At 39.6% G+C, this 22853-nt stretch overlaps 1 protein-coding gene and 1 pseudogene across 1 annotated transcript; one reads left to right on the forward strand and one right to left on the reverse strand.

Annotated features, from left to right (window-relative positions):
* Window positions 1-13355: 13355 nt before the first annotated feature.
* Window positions 13356-14282, reverse strand: LOC125920101 (taste receptor type 2 member 46-like). The gene has a single exon (XM_049627103.1). The coding sequence runs from the start codon at window positions 14280-14282 to the stop codon at window positions 13356-13358; it is 927 nt and encodes a 308-aa protein (XP_049483060.1).
* Window positions 14283-14982: 700 nt separating this feature from the next.
* On the forward strand, window positions 14983-21925 carry LOC125919809 (serine/threonine-protein kinase ICK-like; annotated as a pseudogene).
* The last annotated feature ends 928 nt before the right edge of the window (window positions 21926-22853 follow it).

Genomic DNA, 22853 nt, shown 5'->3' on the forward strand with positions numbered 1-22853 from the left:
GTCAGGTTCTAGACTTCACCCATTAAGTGAAAAAATGGAAGGAGTAGCCCATTTTAGAGTTGATTCCATTCTGGTTTATGCACCTTGGGAATAGCTATTTTCCTAGCTCCTTGCCCCCTTTCGGCTTTGCTTTTTAGTTTTCGTGGACCTGGAAGGCTTATAGAGGGAATGTCCTTGGAATTTTTATTCTGTTCCAGTCTGACCAGTTCACATATAAAGGCACAGTATTGAATTCTCCCTGACACCCTCAAAGAAAGGTGGTGTAGGGGGCTCTGAGCATACTCCTGGTTGTGAGATCTTCCAGACTTTCTGCACTTGGCAGATTAGAGACTTGTGGTGAGAGCATATTTGATTCTATGTATGCTTTTTGTTTCAGATATACCTCTCTAAAAAAGATTTAGCTTGGAATGGGAACAATATAAAGATGGAGAAGATATTATTGCAAGAAAGTAATTTGACCTGTTCTTTTTTTGTTGTTGTTGTTTATCTACACATAATCAACAACTAAATTACTATCACTCAATGAATATCAACATGTGAGAACTTGAGCACAACCCCAGAATCGACCACTGCCCTAGAGCCCACCACCACCACAAGGTCAACTACTACCCAAGGACCAACTACAGACCCAGGGCTGTCCACCAGCCCAGAGTTCACCAACACTTTACAGACAACCAATGACCATGAGTCAACCTTCCCAGAGTTGACAAATGCCCTATAGTTGACCACTGCCTTACAACTGACCACTGCCCTTCAGAGTTGATCATGGATCTAGAGCTGACCAACCCCCCCTGAGATGACCACATGTCCAGAGTCCACCACTGTCCTGCAGTCAACCACTGCTCCCGTATGCACCACTTCTCGAGAGTCAACCACGGCCCTAAAGTCGACCACTTCTCTAGACTCAACCACTGCTCCAGAGTTGACCACTACCCTGGCACCAGCCACGGTTCTTCAGTTGACCAATGCTCCTGAGTCAACCACTGCCCATGAATTGACCACTTCCCCTGAGTCCACCACTTGTCTGGAGTCCACCACCATCCCAGAGTATTCGAGGTTGTTGCAAATGGCAAGCTTTTGTTTCTTTATTTTTTATGCCAAAGTATTGGCACATCTTGCAGTTGATTTCTAGGTTTATACCACTGTGGTCAGAAAAGATGTTTGACGTGATTTCAATCTTCTTAATTTTATCAAGACTTGTTTGTGGCCCCGCTTTGGCTCTATCCTGGAAAATATTCCATGTATATTTGAGAAGAATGTGTATTCTGTTTCCTTTGGATGGAATGTTTTGTATATGTCTGTAAGTCCATCTGTTCTTTTATGGTAAGTCTGTTGATAGCAAGTTCTGTTAGCTTTCTTTCATCTGAGGAACTGATTGATTTCCTCTTCCTCTTCAGTACTGAAGGATGTTTTCACTGGATATAGCATCCTGGATTGATAGTTGTTTTAATAATTTAAAAGTATTCTGCTACTCTTCTGGTCTTCATGGTTTCTTTCTTTTTAAAAAAAATTTTTTTTCATGTTTATTTAATTTTGAAGGAAAGAGAAACAGAGTGTGAGTGGGGGAGGGGCAGAGAGAGTGAGAGACACAGAATCCGAAGCAGACTCCAGGCTCTGAGCCATCAGCAGAGCGCAACGCAGGGATCGAGCTCACAAACAGCGAGATCATGACCTGAGCCAAAGTTGGACATTCAACCGACTGAGCCACCCAGGCGCCCCTGGTCTTCATGCTTTCTAATGATACTTCCACTGATATTCAGATTGTTTTCCCCTATAAGTAACATTATTTCTATGTCATTGCTTTCAAGATTTTTTCTTCATCTTTAATTATCAGAAATTTGACAATGGTGTTTCTTGGTGTAGATTTCCTTATGCATATCCTGGTTGGGCTTTGCTCAGCTTTTCAAGCCTATAAGTTTATGGTTTTTGGCCAAATTTGAAAACTTCTCAGACATTATTTCTTTGAGTACATTTTCAGGCCCATCCTCTTTCTTCTCTCTTCCTGGGACTCAGATGACATAGACCTTAGATTATTTGTTACGGTCTCTCACATCCTTGAGGGTCTACCCATGTTTTTTAATTATTTTATCTTGTGTTCTTCAGATTATATGATTTCCATTGATTCATACTCAAGAGCACTGACTCTTTTCTCTGTCACTTCCTTTCTGCTATTGATTAAACTTCAGATTTTTTAATTTTTAAATTTCAGATTTATATTTTTAGTTCCAAAATTCATATTTCATTCTTTTATATAGGTTCAATTTCTCTGCTGAGAAGGTATTTTCTTTCCATGTATTTTGAAAGTGCCTACTTTTATCTCAGAGAGGATAGCTATAGCAACTGCTCCAAAGTCTTTGATCATGTCTATGTATAAATTTTTTGAGAGTCAGCATTCATTGATGGTTTTACCCCTTGAGAATTGCTCAGGGTTTTTTGTTTGTTTGTTTGTTTGTTTTTAATGTACAGGGATTTGCTCTGTTTCTAACTGCCAAAAGGTTTTATAAGGAAAATTTTGGACATCAGAGAATAGAGACACCCACACTAAATCTTGATCTATCCCCTGGTAGCAAATGACAGGGGAGTTTGTCCCACGAACACATTTTCCTTCTTGCAATTTTCCCCTGGATGGTTCTCTCTGGCCCTTATGAGACAAGGTAGAAGTGTTTAACACCATACTACACACACAGATATAAAAATAACAAAAATAAGGGCATTGAGTAGTTCCAAAAGGTCCCACTCAACAAAGTTCAACTTTTTCTTCTTTAATGCAATGTTCGTTCAGACGTTATCGGTTGAACTCGGTCAGTTCTTCATTCTTTTTCCCCGTAACGACAGCAGAGTTAAACATCTGCTTGTTAGGGGCTATGACAGGGGATCCTGAGATCTTCTGGCTGTGGATATGTGGAATGCAGGAGCATGGGGTTAGGTGGAGAGGAATAGCTAGAGTATCTAGGAGACTTTTTTTCTCCTCTGGTCCCAGTGTCTGCCTCCTTTCCAGTGCACCTCCCAGAGTCTTTGGAGTCTGCAGGTTCAGGTTTTCTCTTTTTTTGCACTCCCTCCTCCCCCTGCCACAGGCCACTGTGGCTCTATCCTGTATGCCTCAGTGTTTATTGTTGTGCCCGGCGCTTCTCCACCCACCTCCTAGAACCAAGTAGAATGGTGACTTGACCATCTATATTCAACAGAGCCCTGAGAGTTTGGGTTCTTACCCTCCTTGGTACTTTGAAACATATCTGGATGAGGGCACAGGGCCTTTGGGGCAGAGCAATCTCAACCTCAACCTAAATTCTTAAAGAAGCTGAGGTCAGAGTGGAGGGGAAGAAAGAATCAGAGAGATACAGACAAAATGTCTCTATGCCAGGAGCAAAAGACATTGACTTTCTTTTTTTTTTTAATTTTTTTAATGTTTATTTATTTTTGAGAGACAGAGAGAGATCAAGTGCGAGCAGGAGAGGGACAGAGAGAGAGCGAGAGAGAGTGAGAGAGAGCGAGAGGGAGGCACAGAATCCCAAGCAGGCTCCAGGATCTAAGCTTTCAGCACAGAACCCAATGCGGGGCTTGAACCCATGAACCGTGAAGTCATGACCTGAGCTGAAATCAGATGCTTATCCAACTGAGCCACCCAGGCGCCCCCACATTTACTTTCAAAATCAAACACTGCAGTGGCTGCTCATGGCTCAACTGAATAAATAGCTAATGTTTTAGGTCTACCCAAAGGTCTGTACCAGCTTTGGGAAATCCTTAATCCTTCTATCTGTCACAGAGAGCAAAAAAAAAAGTGCCATTTGAGTGGCACGCTTCAATCCTACCACCTCACTCAGCTTTCAACCACTTCTCAATCCTACTCAATAGTAAGCCACAAAATGGAGGACTGTTTGTTGAATAAATGACTATGCAGTTTGGCCAACATGCCAGCTACCAATTCCTACGGACTTCCTCAAATACTATTAATCAGTCTGCAGAGCCCTTGACCTTGTCTCTGGAAGGCCTTTGCCAGTGCTCCAACTTTATTGCTAAAATAATTTTAAGCTAGTAAAGTAGCCCACCACTTGTAGTACAGAAGACATTAGACTATTTGTCATTCAGAGAAGAGAAGAAACAGTAGCACCCAGAGGAACATGAGAGCACTGATTCCCCAAGCTTCAATCCCCTCAGGGAGGTAAGATCACAGCCAAATGTCACATGTGCAAGCAGTGAGTTGCAACGCCAGAGGAATGCTGAAATTAGGAAATTCTGATCTTATAAATGCTGATCGCTGTGGGTGACTTATCTATCTTCTCTTCTGGGGAAAGAAAGAGACCTTATCTTGACACTGGAGCATAAGCAAATTTCTCTGGGGAGAGAAAGAAACTCTATCTTTAAACAAATCTGCCCTCTGACCAAGAGGGATACACCATTGTAAAATTCCAAACCTTCGTGCCAGGGCCAGGTCTAGAGTGAGGCAAGAGAGAAAACATTGAAGGAGGTATACCCTTAAAGGGCCCTGAAGCTTGTTAAATTTTGCCCCCTCGCTACCTTGCTTACTTCCCTCTAGCCCAGGTCTTGCCATTTGCTAATCAAGCACACTCTTTACACAGAAAAGTTCACTATTTGCCCCTTCCTGGTTACACTACGTGTTTTACTCCCAAACTGACATCACCACCGTTTGTGGAAATAATTTCCAAAATTTGCTTTGTTGTTTTACTACCTAAATATGACTTCTAGATTTTACAGTTTAGTTTTGTCTACGACAGGCCTTTAGGAAATTAAAGTCATTTATGTGGGGTTTGGGGGAGTGAGGATTCATTCCTTTTATTTAAAATTATATTTATGTGAAACAATTATCCATGTGGTTGTATCTAATTGTAGTTTATTTTTGTTGTGGAATAACATTGAACTGGATGAATTTACCACAGCTTATTTATCCATTCTACTGTCAATGGGATAAACGCTTACAATAATGTTGTCATGAATATTCTTAAGCAGGAATTTTGGTATATATAAGCTCCATTTTTTAATCTTTATTAAAATTAGCTCATAATTTCAGGATTATTCAGGGTATATATTCATGATGACTCTAATTTGGCTGAAATTTTGAGGCTTTGATTTAGATAGTGGTTTTGCTGTTGGTCAGTTCTAAATTTTGTATTCAGCCCATGTTTTTTGTTTTGTTTTGTCTTGTTTTGCCCATGATTGAATTAGTGAGTAATTTATTTTCTAAATTATGGAATATCATTACTATTAATATTTTGTTACTATTACTATTATTTTACTAAAATTTTGAATTATGGTGATAAAAATATATTTTGTATGATCGCCATTTTTTCATTTATTGAGAACTTTTGGGCCTATTACATCATCTATGCTTATGAAAATTAATTGTTTCTTTGAAATGATTGTGTATTCTCTGCCGGGACAGGACTCTATCAGATTAAACTTAATTGTGTTACTTAATTCTGCTTGATCTATCAGCTTTTGAAATATTTAATATTTCACTATATACTGACTCAGCATTTTTGTTCATTTTAAAAAATTGGATTTATCTTTATCTTGAAAAGCACTCATGTCCCTAATTATTATCTCTTTTGTATTGTTGTTTCCTTTTATTAGTTTAAATATTTCTCTTTTTAAAAATTTTTTTCATGTTTATTTATTTTTGAGAGACAGAGAGACAGAGCGCGAGCAGGGGAGGGGCAGAGAGAGAGAGGGAGACACAGAATCCGAAGCAGGCTCCAGGCTCTGAGCTGTCAGCACAGGGCTCGAACTCATGAACTGTGAGGTCATGCCCTGAGTTGAAGTCGGACGCTTAACTGACTGAGCCACCCAGGCGCCCCCTACATATTTCTCTTTGAACACTGATGAATTTCATCTTAAAAAGTATTTCATTGATATTAGCATCTTAAAAAGTATTTCATTGATATTAGCACTGTTCCACCAACTTTTGCTTGGTTGGTACATTAGTTCAGAATTCAGCTTCATATTACAAAGCTAAATAAATAAAACCATATTAATGATCTAATTACAAGTTGGTCTATTTCTCATTGAATAACAACCCAAAGTTTTTGGTTTTAACATTGTGGTAAAAAGTTAAATAGTTTGCCCATCAAGATGCACAAGATAATAGTAGGGATTTGTCGCTAACCAAGAAGGAAAGCATAAATATTGCAAAGCATCTGGCAGTCCTTTAACCATTTGTATTCTTATATCTTTATGCATGCATTTTCAACCAGTCTTCATTTATTTCTTTTAGGGTTGACTCTTGTGTAGGATAAAATATATAAAATATATAAACATACAAAATAGTTAAGATTTTATTTTATAAAATATTATATATGCATACATATAACATGTTTGCGAATTTAAAATTTGAGTGTTTGTGCCTTTCAGTGACTAACTTGATTCGTTTAGCGATGTCTGAGAACTTTAGACTCGTTTCTAATGTCTGACTCGTGGCCTTCTGCCACGCTTTTCTTTTCTTTTCTAATTCTCTTTGCTTTGTCCTCAATTGATGCGACACCTATTATTCCTTTCTCCTACCTATCTGTTTATCCAGATAAACAGATCCAGGAGTTTATTTACATTTACTTTTTTGTTGTTGCTGTTAAGTAAAACACACTTAATATATGTAACATGTTTCTTTTTCTAATCTGACCTGATTTAAACCACTGTCTCCTTTTAGTACAGGCAAAAGCCTTGGCATGTGTTAAAATCTCTTTGCACGTGCCCCTTCTTCCAGGATTTGTTTTGTAGGTTCTTTCCATTTTATTAACCAACTTTACTGAGTATAATTTATATAGAATAAAATTCTGCAATTTTGAGCATGCAGTTCATGTTATTTAGAATTTTAATACCAGGCTGCTTTAAACTATGGAATATTAATTTTGTTATAACTTATACACAGCCAATGTGTGCTTTTTTTTTTTTTCTTAACCTATTTTAGCCTTTTGTTTGCTCAGCTCTACTCCTTCCATCCCAGTTCTTCCTTTTTAACTTATTTTTTGTCTTTGCTTTAGTCTACTCAGGCTGCCATAACAAAATACCGGACTGGGTGGTTTCAATAACAGAAATTTGTTGTCTCACAGCTCAGGAGGCTGGAAGTCTAAGACCAAGAAACCATCATGGGGCACTTGGGTGGCTCAGTCAGTTAAGCATCCGTCTTCGGCTCAGGTCAAGGTATCATGGTTTATGAGTTTGAGCCCCCATGTCAGGCTCTGTGCTGACAGCTCAGAGCCTGGAGCCTGCCTCAGATTCTGTGTCTCCCTCTCACTCTTCTTCCCCACTGGCACTCTGTCTCTCTCTCTCTCTCTCTCAAAAGTAAATAAACATTAAGAAAGCATCAGGTTGGTTTCTGGAGAGAACTCTCTTCCTCGTTTGCAGACAGCCACCTCCCACGGTGTCTCCGTATCGCCTTTCCTCCAAGACTCCTGCGTTTCTTCCTCCTCTTATAAGGACACCAACCCTATTAGATTAAGGCCCCACCCTCATGCATTCAACCTGAAATCATTTAACCTCCTTGAAGGCCTCGTCTCCAAACACAGCCACATTAGAACCACATTAGGGATTAAGCCTTCAATATCTGGTTTTTGGAGGAACATAATTCAGTCCATAGCAATCTTACTGAAGTAGATCCATTAGTAGGCCATGTGTAGTAAACAGCCTGTCTTTTTTTTTTTTTTTTAGCCCCAATATTTTTTACTTGGAAATATTATGATTTAATTAGATCCCCAGGATAAAGTTTTCACTAAGAATTAAGGATTACAGTTACACTTTTCAACACTCTGACAATAGGAATCAGTTGCCTTCTGACATCTTATTTTTGGATGAGATTTTTCATGTTATTTAAATTGACTATTCCCCTTTGGAGATTACCTCTCATTACTTGGTAATTACTTTCTGAATTTCAACTTGCCCTTGATGGTTGCAATTTTTCTACAATACATATAAATGTGACAGCGTATGTGATGTTCTATTGAATTCAGAATAGACTAGAAGTTGTACCATTGTTTTGTGGACCACTATTCACATGTATTATTTTAACTGGTCCGACAAATCATCTTAAATAACCAAACGCACGTTTGATTCTTTTCACATAGGTTTTATTTGAGTACCACACACGGAAAAATAGGAAGAGAAACGTTGTCTTTAGAGATGATTTTTAAAAGTTTTTACCCCAAAGCTAAAGTCAGTGTAATGCTTTGGTGAAACACTAGAAAACTCCTCATTTACACACAAAGATGCCAGTTGTCACTGCAACTATTTAACATTGTGAAGGTTTGAGGCATTTTATAACACAAACCAACACCAAAAAAAAAAATTATTATTATAAATAATTAAAAGGAAGAAGTGAAATAATCATTACATGCAAAAGATATCATTTTTGATCTGCAAAAGACAAGAGAATAAGCATTAAAAAAGCACATGTGACCGTTTAGTAAGGCAACTGGCTTCTAACACAATAAGCAGGTAAATAAAAACAATGACCTTTTTATAGACATATTGAGCTAGTACTAAATATCACAGATAAAATTAAGCACATTAAATATAAGCACCAAGTGGTGAAGTCATGTAATGTGTCAGGACCTCAGTTTCTTCACACGAAAAACAGTTTTATGCACATGGGAAATATTAACAAGTTATGAGGTATACAGATTAACTGAGACATGAATATTATAGCTTCTTCTTTTTAGTGGGTACCTGTTACATACACTCATTGTTTATTTTATTTTGTAGCTTATGTCTTTTATTAAAACGTCTCCAAAATGCATATAGAAAACACATCCAACACATACTTGTTCAACAAATAAGTGAATGACTGAATGATCCCACGCTAGGGGAACAAGACAATCTATTTCAAACACAAAGCCTGTCCTTTGAAGAGATTTCGTTGTGAATGTAAGCCATGAGTCAAGAATTTTTCATTTCTGTAAGTCAGAGAAAGACAAATACCATTACCATATGATTTCACTCATGTGGAATTTAAGAAACAAAACAAACAGGCAAAGGGAAAAAGAGAGAAGGAGGCAAAGAAATAGACTCTTAGTTGTAGAGAGAAAACTGATAGTTACCAGAGGGGAGGTGTGGGGGGATAGGTTGAATGGGTGATGGGGTTTAAGGAGGGCACTTGTGCACTGGGTGCTGTATGCAAGTGTTGAACCACTAAATTGTGCACCTGAAACTAATATTACACTACATGTTAACTATTGGAATTTAAAGAAAAACTTAAAAAAAGAATACATTTCTAAAAATATACAGTTTCTATCAAATTCAAGATTTAACAATATTCCACACAGAGTGCATGACCATGATTCCTTCTCTTTACTCCACTCATTGAACTTAATTTATTCTTGGGTCGCCTAGGTGGCTTGGTCGGTTGGGCGGCCGACTTCAGCTCAGGTCATGATCTCGCGGTCTGTGAGTTCGAGCCCCGCGTCGGGCTCTGGGCTGACAGCTCAGAGCCTGGAGCCTGTTTTGGATTCTGTGTCTCCCTCTCCCTCTGCCCCTCCCCTGTTCATGCTCTGTCTCTCTCTGTCTCAAAGATAAATAAACGTTAAAAAAAAATTTAAAAAAATTTATTCTAAAATGTTCACCTGTTTTATTTAGCTGTCATTGCTATCATCCAACCAATAATGACAACATAGACACATATTCAACGTTCATGCTGATTATGGGTTCGTTACTCAGAAAAGTTACTCTGAATTTCTGTACTGTAATCTGGTTGCTTTCCAGTCACCAGCTAAATAGGAGTACTTGATAAAATAGATCAAAAACACCAACCTCCCAGAAAGTTACATACAATTAAAAGATTATCATCACCCCCAAGATTTGGCAGTCTAATACATTAAAATTAATGTGAATTGTGTTACATACTTAAAAACTATGCTGGCAAATACAATTTTTTTCCAAATATAAATTATATATTCTTTTTTTAAAGTTTATTTATTTATTTTGAGAGAGAGACAGAGAGACAGAGAAAAGGAGGGAGAGAGACTGATGATCCCAAGCAGGATCCGCACTGTCAGCGCAGAACCCAACGTGGGGCTCGAACTCACGAACCATCGGATCATGACCTGAGCCGAAACCAAGAGTCAGATGCTTAACTGACTGAGCCACGCAGGCACCCTTAAATTATATATATATTTTTAATGATGGTAAATGTAATCAAGAACTCTTGATTGTGAAATTAATAGTATGGAAAGGATCATTTGAATTAAGCAGCTTCATGATTCTGAAAATCTTCTAAAAAAATTTTTAATTTATCTGTTGGCAAAAAAAAAAAAAAAAATGGCAAGGGGCGCCTGGGTGGCTCAGTCGGTTAAGCATCCGGCTTCGGCTCAGGTCATGATCTCGCGGTCTGTGGGTTCAAGCCCCGCGTTGGGCTCTGTGCTGACAGCTCAGAGCCTGGAGCCTGTTTCAGATTCTATGTCTCCCTCTTCCTCTGACCCTCCCCTGTTCATGCTCTCTCTCTCTCAGTCTCAAAAATAAATAAATGTTAAAAAAAAAATTTTTTTTTTAAATAAAAAAAAAATGGCAAGAGCACAGCATCACACGAGGCAGGGGACCCCTCTCACCAGAAGCCCTGTGCCACTGCACAGGTCACATATTCAAAGAGCCGCCATGACTGAAGGGCATGAATACATGTGAGTGACACAGGGGTGGACTATATTGGACCCAAATTTGTGTGCTTCCTCAGAGTCCCTTCACTGTCTCCTATTCTTTTATTCAGCACGAAGTGTAAGCCAGGTTATGCTTCCATTTTGGACTTGACAACAACCCTACCCTGTGGGGGGGTGAGATTCCACTTTCCAAATGACCACTAAGGGGCTAGATGAGCAGAGGTATTAGTCCCACTTCGGTAAACCCTGGCCAATGGGAACTAGAAGACAGATAGGAGGTAATTAGATACATCCCTCCTCCTCTCTCTCTTCCGTGTTCCAATGCTACATGTGGTTTGTCATTGGAACCCTCCTGGAAAAGCTGTGTGCTGTGTGCACACACAGGATGACTACTATATTGCCTCTCAACATATCGTGAGTTGGTAGGCAGCAGAGTAACACAGCACAGCACCTCCTTCCACATCTTCTCTTGCCTCCTTTCTATATGTTCTCCCCATTGCTGCCCGAGACTTAACCTACCCACATAAATGTCATTACTTTTGTTAAGCGTATTTATCTATTTTTGAGAGAGAGAGAGACAGAAAGAAAGGGAGGAGAGGGGCAGAGAGGGAGAGAGAGAATCCCAAACAGGCTCTGTGCTGTCAGCACAGAACCCCGGGCAGGGCTCAAACTCAGGTACCGTGAGATCATGACCTGAGCTGAAATCAAGAGTTGGTGCTTAACCACCCACCCCACCCCCCGAGCCATCCAGGTGCCCTTAAATGTCATCATTTTGAGCTCTGACCTTCATTCAGGTTTTAGAGGCCCCAGGATAAGATAGTCAGTGAGTTATACCATTATTATTTATTTACTTTATGTGAGTTTATAACAGTAAAACTTGTATCTGGAAAGGATGCAGAAAATATTATATCAAAAATATTCTAGTAAGGCAGCTGAGTTAGTAAAGCAGTAGAAACTCAGTTTTTTAATAAATCAAATACAATTTTTGTGTCTACAATACCCAGCTAGAAAAAAAAGTCACGTAAAAAGATAACATTTACAATAAATAGAAAAAATATACATACAAATTAATAAAATCTTTTATATGCTTTTTAAAAACTTTTGTTATAAATGCCTTCTACCTTTGGTGTTACACTCATTTCCACTTCACACATGTGAAAGGGCTGTGCCAAGGCTATATTCTAGTGATATTTGCCCTAGAATTAGGAAACAGCCAGACGTTTGCTCTGAGAACTGCTTCTTGGATAAGCCTGTCGCCTCATCGTGAAACCAGAGCTGAGAAATTCATGGAATTTGCAGGTTTTGGGATACATTTTCTTTTCATTGGTTTCCCAGCTTTCAAAAAGTTCATTCACTCATTCATGCATTGACTTACTAAAAGATTGTTTTTTATTAATTCTTCTATGGCCGGCTTGCAGGTTTTGGGAGGCAGCAGTAAATATGATCCTCACTTCTTTGAAGTGTACTGGGAGAGACAGATGATAAACCAACAAATACAGCAGGTGTGGAGATGAATAGCCTTCAGATTTACAAAATTGTTAAATTGCCTAAAACCAAAATTAACAGTCGCGTAGAATTCGGTTGTTGAACAAGATTATGCATTTCTTTCCTATAATAGAACTTGCTATCAATGAATATGCCAACACACATTATTCTATTTCATTCTTATCAAAAGATTATAATAAAATATATCTTTGAGAAATCCCCTATGATTATTGTGTAGATGTAACAGATGCCACTTAATGTATGCAGACAGGTTTATTGTGTTATATACCATAATTCCTTCACTATTCTAATAGTGAGCATTTTTTTTAGATGGAAAAGATTTGAGTCTTACCTTATATTTTGAAAGAATTTTAAAAGTAGAAGATGTTTCAGATGTTTGGCGATTCGAGGCCCAGAGGTGGTTTAAGAGACAACTGACATATTTGAAATCAGGTCTCAATTTCAAAAATGGTCTATCTAAACTCAGAAACCAGAAGAAATGACGTTCCTAACTGCATGTGGAAACTTACAACAACATTCTAAAGAGTTCATGATCATGTTTCTTTCATCTTTTTCCCTGTTGTGGAACTCAGTGTTTGCTAAGCTTTCTGCCTACTTCTTTAAATCAAATATTCATCAGTAGAGTTTATTGTACACATATATAAAATTTACATGCAATATGTTGGTCATTTATGAATTGCATTGTGCACACCTTTATTCATCACAGCCCTAATCACTCTCTATTAACCGTGAAGTAGGAATTTATGATGGAATAATTATCTACCCCAAACATTCATCCTCAGTAGTGATTTAGAATTGAATACCATTCCCATGCAAAGACTAGAGATTCAAACAATGAAATCTAAGCACACTGTAATACCAATTACAATGGAAAATAACAATGATGTCCTGAGATTGCCTGTCAGTTCTGAAAAATGCATAAATATAGATCACAAATTTTTTAATTGGAAGATGATACATAGCATATGTGACATACACACAGCTTCGTAATTCTCAGGAAATTCTTTCCATATTATGATAATTAGATTGTTTAACCTGATTAAGAAAACCGGTGAGGGTAGATTATTCACAGTCTTCCTTATATTTTTCATACATACATGTATATAGTTTTATGAGCTAGGCTTAGGTAAGACTTCTGTAAGTGAAACTGAAAATTATTCAGTTACACACCCTAGGGAAAAACCCGCAGGAGGTATATAATGTTACCGTCTACATTAGTTAACTTTCTGCCAAGAAAGACACAATGCTCTTATTTATCTACGGAGTTGAGTGTTTCTGTTCTTTCAGCCAGTACTTCTCCTGGTATAAAACAGACAGAAAGGCCTGTTTTAGCTTCTTGTTTCCCCAAATCAACATCAGCGAGTGGATCGAAGGATACACGAAGGCAAGTACCTGGCAAAACATGAACAGTTCCTTCTGCAGCCCGTTAAAACTCCAAACTGTAACAATTAGATTCAGAATGTAACCGGCAAAGAACAAGAGAAAGGAGACGACCGTCTGCATGGCTCTTATGTGGACCTTGGTGCTGGGATCTTGGGATCCCTTGCCACAGAGCTGCATCCGCTTGAGATGTTTCCAGAGGGAAAAGATCAACAGCACAAAAGACGTCAGGGACATACCAAAGGGTATGAAGTTTGCTAGTGTGAATACAGTCATATTTGAGAGGTGTGCCATGTCCGTCCATTTGGTCCTCCAAGTGACATTCCCTTCGTATGCCTTAGTCTGCACTTTCTCATATATGCTCACTGCTGCAACATGAGAAAACAATAAGAACAAAGACCCCAGCAGCATCACAAGCACGACGCTTTTAACTCTCCACTTGAGGCGAAGGAAAATACGGCTGGAGAAGTTGGCTATTTTGAACAAATAAAATATGCTGAGGCTAGTAGCCAGCCAGATGCTAAAATGATTGCTTACTGCCCAGGCAATTTGAAAAATAATTCTTACTTCTAAGCTATAGAAATCTGGATTGAACAAAGTTGCATACCAATTTATTATCATTACCCAGAGCAAACCAATTCTGGAGACAGCCAGAGCAGCGAGAATGTGATCAACCGAGGAGATCTTTTGTCTCTTGGTCCAGTCAATGAAGTTCACCAGTGCTATGAAGCCATTGGCAAAATTTCCTAGAAGAAATTCTATTATTACTACGATGGAAAAAATGCTCAGTAGTACGGTTACCATGTCTAGAAAGGAAAACAAACAAAAAATATCTAAGTCTAATGTCTGATGTCACTGGTTGTGCACCTGATCCCTAAGTGTGCAGTAAAGTTCTCGTTTCTTTTAAATTCTGTGACCAATGTCAAGCAGGAAAGCACCAGGGTATGCCAGTAGATGAGCTCAGTGCTGTCTTGATGAAAAACATTGTTATTCCTCAAACAGCTCAAATTAACTTCTATTCATTGACTTTATATCCTTGCTGTGGGCTAGAATACTCATCACACATGCTGAAATTGAAAGCTGAATTCTCATTTGCTAGCATGCAAATAAAACCGTATTGTCTTTCAGCGTTTTGTGATTTTTTCCTTGTTTGACCTCTACGTAATTTGTATTATCAACTTTATTTGTTGTACAGAAAGTTGAAAAATCCAAAACACATCTGTAGAGTGTCTTAATTGTTAGGTAGAGCTTGGCCAGAAGTAAGATCACCATCATTATGGATTTTTTTTTTTAAGATTTATTTTTGAGACAGACAGCGCAAGTGGGGAAGGGGCAGAGAGGGGGGGACCGAAGATCCAAAGCAGGCTCTGCTCTGACAGCAGTGAGCTCATTGCAGAGCTCGAACTCAAGACCCTTGTGGTCAGGACCAGAGCTAAACTCAGACACTCAACCCACTGAGCCACTTAGATGCCCTGGATTTTTTTTTTTTTTTAATGTCGCAATTATGCAGAAAGAATTTAAGCTTTTCCAATCAAAAACATTCAGGGTATGGGGCGGGGGGGGGGGGGTTGGGTCGTGTGCCAATACTCCCCAAAAGCTGGTTCTTGATGACTAACATTTATGCACACTTTTATTGTTTACAAGTGCATAAACACACACGCTTGTGCACAAACACACATGCATCATAAATACAGGAATTATTGTCCTATAATTTTCTTTTGTTTTTAAGTGAGCTCTATGCCCAGCACGGGACTCAAACTCACAACTCCCATATCAAGAGTGGCATGATCTACCAACTGAGCCAGTTAGGAACCCCGTGCATGTCTTATAATTTTCAAAATGAAAAAAATGAATCTCAGGGAGACCTTCCAGCTCTTTTTTATAAGCAATTTAAAAAAAATTTTTTTAATATGTATTTATTTTTAAGAGAGAGAGACAGAGTGTGAGTGGGGGAGGAGCAGAGAGAGAAAGGGAGACACAGAATCCGAAGCAGGCTCTGGGCTCCAAGCTGTCAGCACAGAGCCTGACGCATGGCTTGAACTCATGGACCACGAGATCATGACCTGAGCCGAAGTCGGACACTTAACTGACTGAGCCACCCAGGCGCCCCAAAACCATCCAGCTTTAAACCCATCTTTTCTCTCATTGAGGTTTTTCAGCCCATTTTAGTAACTACTAAACATATCTCTCATGCTTAAGCCTTTAATAAAGTTTCTCTTTTCAGCCTACTTAATATTTAAATATTATTTAATTAAAACATTCAGAAACTTTCTAAACGTCCCTTGAAAACTTCAAAAGAACATGGTCTTCCATTGTAGAGTCTGCATTTCTCTATCCATACATATTGTTTCATTTTATGTTTAATTCATTTTTGGCTACTTAATATTTTAAGATTAATAGATATAAAAGTTAGCCTCTACCCATGGATTTTTTTCACTTCCAGTTTTTGTACTATAATTATTTCTAGCAGAGGATCTTAGAGCCAGACTGCCAGGGAAGAAAAACCTAGATTCTTTGCATTATATGTTTCTAATCTATTTTAATATTACTCTCTGCCTAAGTAAAATCATCAACTAAAATGCAGATGATCGTACCCTCTTCGGGTGGTTTTTGTGAGGAGTTAGTACATTATTTGTGTAGAGTGCTTTCGGTTTTAACCTTTCTGGTACAGAATAGGTGTGGAGGACTGTGGTTCATTTGATCCTGTGTGATTAGATGCTTCAGAGTTTGCCGACAAGAACTTCCATTGATGAGCACAATGTAGCAGGTTGAAAAAGGCAAGATTCCCTCCTGTAACACCTGGGATTAGGGTAAACAATTGTCAAAATTATGTTTCAAATACATCACAGAGCTGTGCAAGGAAGGAGAACCAGCCGAACTAAAATCCATCAAGAGGAGAATCTTTTCAGGTGAAGAGATGATCTATGTATTCAATGCAAGCCCTATCAACTCCTAGAAGATTTCTTGCAGGAAGTGAAAAACTATTCCTAAAATGTATACAGAAAAGCAAAGCACCCAGAATAACCAAAAGAATTTGTTTTTTAAAAAAAGAACAAATTTGGAAAATTACAGTTCCTGATTTCAACGCTTGCTAGAAAGCTGCATTAATCAAGATAGTGTGGTACTCACAAAATTATATATATGTGTGTATATATATATATATATATCAGTGAAACACAACTGAAGTTCAGAAATCAGCACTAATATTTATGGTTAACTGATTTCAAAATTCAATGGGAGAAATTACGTCTCATTTGTCTAACAAATGATGCTGGGTAAATTGGATATCCACATGAATAAAACTGAGTTTAGACCCTTATTTCATACCATATGCAAAAATTAACTTAAAACTGCTGAAAGACTTCAATGTGAGAACTAAACCTATGAAAGTTTTAGAATAAAATGTAGGGGAAAACTTTGGAAAGCTGAGCAGACCTTTTAGATGCGATACCAAAAGCATGATGCATAAAACTTAAATATTAACATATTGGACTACATCAAAATTGAAAATATTTGCTCTATAAAATACAAGTCTGATTTCATGATTGTAGAGCTACAGTAATTAAGTCAATGTGGTACTGTTGTTTGCTTATACAAGCAGATTAGTGGATTAGAAAATAGTATCTAGTGATAGACCCACACATGCATGGTCAGTTCATTTTGACAAGGGAACCAAAACCATTTCATGAGAAATAAAATTCTCTTTAACAAATGATGCTGGAAAACTGAATAACAGTATAAAAAAATGAACTTCGATTTTTACCTTTCACCATATAAAAAATTAATGTGAGGTGATCTTAGATTTAAATATAAAAGATAGGGGCGCCTGGCTGGCTCGGCCTGTTGAGCATCCGACTTCTGCTCAGGTCATGATCTCATGGTTCATGAGTTCAAGCCCTGCATGGGGCTCCATGCTGACAGCTCAGTGCCTGGAGCTTGCTTCAGATTCTGTGTCTCCCCCTCTTTCTGCCCTTCCCCCACTCGCTCTCTGTCTCTCTCTCTCTCTCTCTCTCAAAAATAAACATTAAAAAACTTTTTTAGGGGCGCCTAGGTGGCTCAGTTGGTTGAGCATCTGACTTTGGCTCAGGTCATGATCTCGCAGTTTGTGAGTTCGAGCCCTGCGTCGGGCCCTGTGCTGACAGCTCAGGGCTTGGACCCTGCTTTGGATTCTCTGTCTCCCTCTCTCTGCCCCTTTTCTGCTCATGCTCTGTCCTTCTCTGTCTCTCAAAAAATGAATAAACGTTAAAAACATTTTTTTAAATTTTTTTAAATCTTAAAAAAAATAAAAGATAATGATTCTAGAAGAAAATTGGATTCTATTTCTGTGACTTTGGAATTTCTTAGCTAGAACATATACATGCACAATCACATGAACACACACACGCGAAAAGCTAAACAAAAAAGAATAAAAGTGATGAATGAAAAGGCACTATCAAGAAAATCAAAATGTTGGCCATAGAACGGGAGAAATATATATAATATAGATGTAACCAAGGACCGGTTTTTAAATATATGTGTATACACTAAACATTGTTGCAACTCAATACTAAGAAAACAAACATCTCAATTTAAGGAAAATAAGCAAAAGACTTCAAAAGACCCTTAACAAAAGAAGATGTGATAAACCACTAAAAACGTGTTCAACAACATTGCACATAAGGGAAGTGCAAAATAAAACTACTTCAAACCCTCTGGAATGTGACAGTTCAAGAAACTGACCACGCTAGATTGTGGCAATGATGTGAATCGACTAGAACTCTCATATTTTTCTGCTGAAAAATAATACAGCCACTTTGGAAAACTGATTGACAGTTTCTAACAAAGCCTCACATACGTATTGCCAACTATTCAGCTATTCCGCTAGTGTGTTTATTTACCTAAAATAAATAAAAACGTATGTTCACAAAACGACTTTCACGAGAATGTTAATACCAGCTTTAGAGTCCATTACTGGAAACAGTTTAAATATCCATCAACAGGGAGATGAATGAACAAATCGTGGCATATTCATAGAATAAAATACCATTTAGCAATAAAAGAAATAAACTACTCGTATACACAACGATATGTATCTCAAAAAACTATGATTGAAAAAAAGAGGTGAACAAAAAAGTGCATGTAGTATGATATCTAAAACAAGCAAAAAACTAAGGCAAAAACCACAAAAGTAGTTGTCTGGAATCTGATCCAAAAAAGGACACAAAATAACTTTGGGGGGCTGGTAAAACTGTTCCATATTTTATCATGGTCATTGTTTCAAGGCGGTATATAATGGTTAAAGGTCATCAAATTACATATGTAAAATGAGCATATTATGCTATATGTAATTATACCTCACTAAGGTTAATGTTAAAAATAAAAAAAAAATAGGGGTGCCTGGGTGGATCAGTCGTTTAAGCCTGTGATTCTTGATTTGGGCTCAGGTCATGATCTCATGGTTTGTGAGATCAAGCACACCCCCCACCCCAACTCCCGCCCTTGGGCTCTTTAATTCTCTCTCCCTCTGTCTCCGCTCCCCCACCCAATCATGCCCACTCTTTTTCTCTCTTAAAACAAATAAATAAAGTAAACATGTGATAGATGATAGATAGATAGATAGATAGATAGATAATAGATAGATGATAGATAGACGATAGATAAAAATAAGGGCAAAATAGATATTTTCAGAGAAACAAACCTCACCAGTGGAAACTCTAAAGAGTACTTTTCGGGGTGACTGGGTGGCTCAGTCAGTTAAGCGTCCGACTTCGGCTCAGGTCGTGATCTCGCAGTCCGTGAGTTCGAGCCCCGCGTCAGGCTCTGTGCTGACAGCTCAGAGCCTGGAGCCTGTTTCAGATTCTGTGTCTCCCTCTCTCTGACCCTCCCCTCGTTCATGCTCTGTCTCTCTCTGTCTCAAAAATAAATAAAGGTTAAAAAAATTTTTTTTTAAAAATAATAAAAATAAAATAAAAAAAGAGTACTTTTCGACTCCACCATGAAACTTGCGGGACCTCTCGGCCTGTCCTAGCAGGGATTACCTGCACCCCCAGTTCCCAAGGGGGCTCTTGCGCCCCAGTCGTGGAGGTGCAGTGCTCACCGCGGACCCCCGCCTGTGTTTGCAACGCCAGTAGAAGACTGATCTTTGAAAATACATATTTGGGAGATAGTCACGTTCTATTAAATCCTTGGTGCTGGTGCTGGTGCTGCCGTGAAAAAATCTGGTTACGCTGTGGGTTGGCCTGCTGCCTCTGCAGGATAGCACCGCCTGGGCCCTGGGATGAGGGTCCGCCTGAGCAGACACACCATGAGTCAAGCAACTCGGGGATGCAACTTACCGTTCTGTCCCACTGGGAGGAAGCATTGAGTCCGGGGAGCTGATTGCTCAAGTCCGACGCTTAACCAACTGAGCCACCCAGGTGCCCCAAGCTGATTGCTTTTTAAAAAATGAAAAGATGGGACTCCTGGGTGGCTCAGTTGGTTGAGCGTCCAACTTCGGCTCAGGTCATGATCTCACCGTTTGTGAGTTCGAGCCCCGCATTGGGCTCTGTGCTGACAGCTCGGAGCCTGGAGCCTGCTTTGGATTCTGTGCCTCCCTCTCTCTCTGCCCCAACCCACTCGCTTTCTGTCTCTGTCTCTCTCAAAAATAAATAAACATTTTTAAAAAAATGAAAAGAAAGTTTTATTCCTGGGAGGGAGGAATGCATGAACCTTTGGGAGGTTAAGTCTTCAAAGAAGCTCAACCATGCCAATGTAGTTAAATGAAAAGAAGTTATCAGGGAAAATGTTCATCTTTATTTTATCTTCGAGGACATGAAGGAGTAGCTTTACCAGCTCATTAAAGAAAGAAATAAGTGGTTTCCTGAATCAGCTATAAGGAATATCATGTATCAGATATTACAAGGACTTGTGTTTCTTCACAAACATGGCTTCTTCCAGCGGGACTTAAAGCCTGAGAACTTTCTCTGCACCAGCCCAGAACTTGTGAAAATACAGACTTCAGGTTGGCGGGAGAAATCCGATCAAGACCTCCATACACAGACTATGTATCTACCAGAAGGTACAGGGCTCCAGAAGTGCTCCTGAGGTCTACCAGTTGTGCTCCTCCATTGACATCTGGGCTGTGGGCTGCATCATGGCAGAAGTGTGCACCCTCAGGCCACTCTTCGCTGGGGCCAGTGAAATCGACACAATTTTCAAAACTTGCCAACTGTTGGGGACCCGGAAAAAGACCAACAGGCCCGAAGGCTACCAACTTTCAAGTGCGATGGACTTCCACTGGCCCCAGAAGGTACCCAGTAACTTAAAGACCTTGATTCCAAATGCTAGCAGCAAAGCCGTTCAACTCCTGAGAGACAAGCTGCAGAGGGATCCCAAGAAACAGCCAACAGCTAAGTCAGGCCCTTCAACAGACTTACTTGCGGACCAGGCATTCACTGGGCTGCATCACATAGAGCCTTGAGGATTCGGGAAAACCACAGGAGGATGTCCTGGAAAAGGTAGGCCCACCTTCTCACATTAAGCCTGTCCACGCTACCCAGATCCCACCCAAGCCAAGTGCACAGATTTCTTCAAGGCAGCATCAAGCCCTCCAGCCTTCTTGGCATTTCATGTACCCCCCACAAAGCAGAGGCTCCCAGGCCGGATCACTCGAACCACCTTCTGGAGGACAAGCCAAGCCGTTGCTCTTCCTGTCCCTCCGTACCAAGAATCCTCAGTCGAAAATACGAGCTGGCCTGGAACACAAAAATGGTGAGATCAAGCCAAAGAGTAGGAGAAGGTGGGTCTTGCCTCCTGGTCAACAAAGGAATTTGATGACTGGGTTGACTCGGTTGGATGACTTAGATTACAGTCTATCCCTCACCAGGATTGTCCTGAAAAACAGGAAGAGACAGAGTGAAGAGAGACCCTCTGCAGAACTGAGAGTGGTTTGGACCTGAAGCCCTCTGCACCCCGGTATTCGAAGTGGCGCCCCCTACCCAGACCTCCTGTCAGAGATGAGACACAGCAGCCCTGAGATCCAATGCCACACAGCACTACTTGAAGCCGTCTGGATCCATGCCTGGGATAAATCTAAGAAGCAGCATACTTCCAAATCCAGGCAAGGGTTTTATCTCGTCGAAGACGCGGTCTACTTCTGATTTGTACGGAAAATCTTCAGGAACAGTATCCGTTATCAGCAAAATACATTCAGTTGGTTCTGGTTCTACTTCTAGTGGACTAACGAAACTATATGCCCTCCTTTCTGAAAAAAAAAAGAAGTTGGTTCCGCTACGCAGAGGGTACACTTGGCACCTATTCCAGACCCTTCCCCTGGCTATTCTTCCCTGAAGGCCGAGCGGCCTCATCCCGGGTGACCTTGTTTCCACACCCAGCCTAGAAGCACATCTGGATTGATGCCACGGCCTCCGGCTGCCCAGCCAGTGCACGGCCCACCGGACTAGGCTTCTAAGTATGCGTCTCAGCGATGACTTTCACGAAGCTTCTGGGAGGTGGGGGAGCAAGACACTGTCCATCTGCCAACTGGTATTCGGCCGGCAAGACACTTGCCGATGGTGTAAAAGCAAACACTTGATAGTTATTCTTCTGAACCAAGACATTTCAATATCCTTTAAAAAAAATTTTTTTAATAGTGATCTGAGTGCAATATCCTTTTTTGGTACCAAATTATTTTATTCTAGAACTTGATCCCGTTATTTTTCTTAATGTGTTTGTTTGTTTGTTTGTTTGTTTATTTTTGAGAGAGAGGGAGACACAGAATCTGAACCAGGCTCCAGGTTCCAGCTCAGATCCCGAGGTGGGCCGGGGGGGGGGGGGGGGGCCTTAATCTCAGGAGCTATGAGATCGTGACCTGAGCCAAAGTTGGACACTTAACAGACTGAGCCAACCAGGTGCCCCCCCCCATTATTTTCTTAAACAGCAGCATTTTGTGTATATGCATTCTGTTTTGTATTTTATACAGTCAACTTGGTAATGAACTTTTTAAAAAATTAATTGGTGTATTGCATCAGGCGTGCAACTTAAGGCTACGTGAAAAAGGGTTATTTGCTCAGTGCGTGCAGATATTTGTGACATGGTTAAATTTTAAATGTGGTGGTGCTTCTGGCTCTCTTGGACTCACGTCAGCCCTAGAGAAAGGATCCTCTGTTTTTCTCCATTTCATGTTCCTGGTTTGATTTTTTGCTACCACTGTGCTGTTCTAAAAATACTATTACACAGCTCATTTCATTTTGTCATTGTCTCCCAAACGAAAGAACTCTCCGTAAATATTTTTGGAAATGTTAAAAAAAAGTAAATAAATACATAAAGGGCGCTTCTCAAGCGGAAGGAATCTGACTCCAGACAAAAAGTCAGAGATAGGGAATCAAGCCTTACCATCTGCTGTTTTTTTCCATCCAT

Source organism: Panthera uncia, chromosome B4 (assembly GCF_023721935.1).
Source record: "Panthera uncia isolate 11264 chromosome B4, Puncia_PCG_1.0, whole genome shotgun sequence".
In the NCBI taxonomy this organism is placed as follows: domain Eukaryota; kingdom Metazoa; phylum Chordata; class Mammalia; order Carnivora; family Felidae; genus Panthera; species Panthera uncia.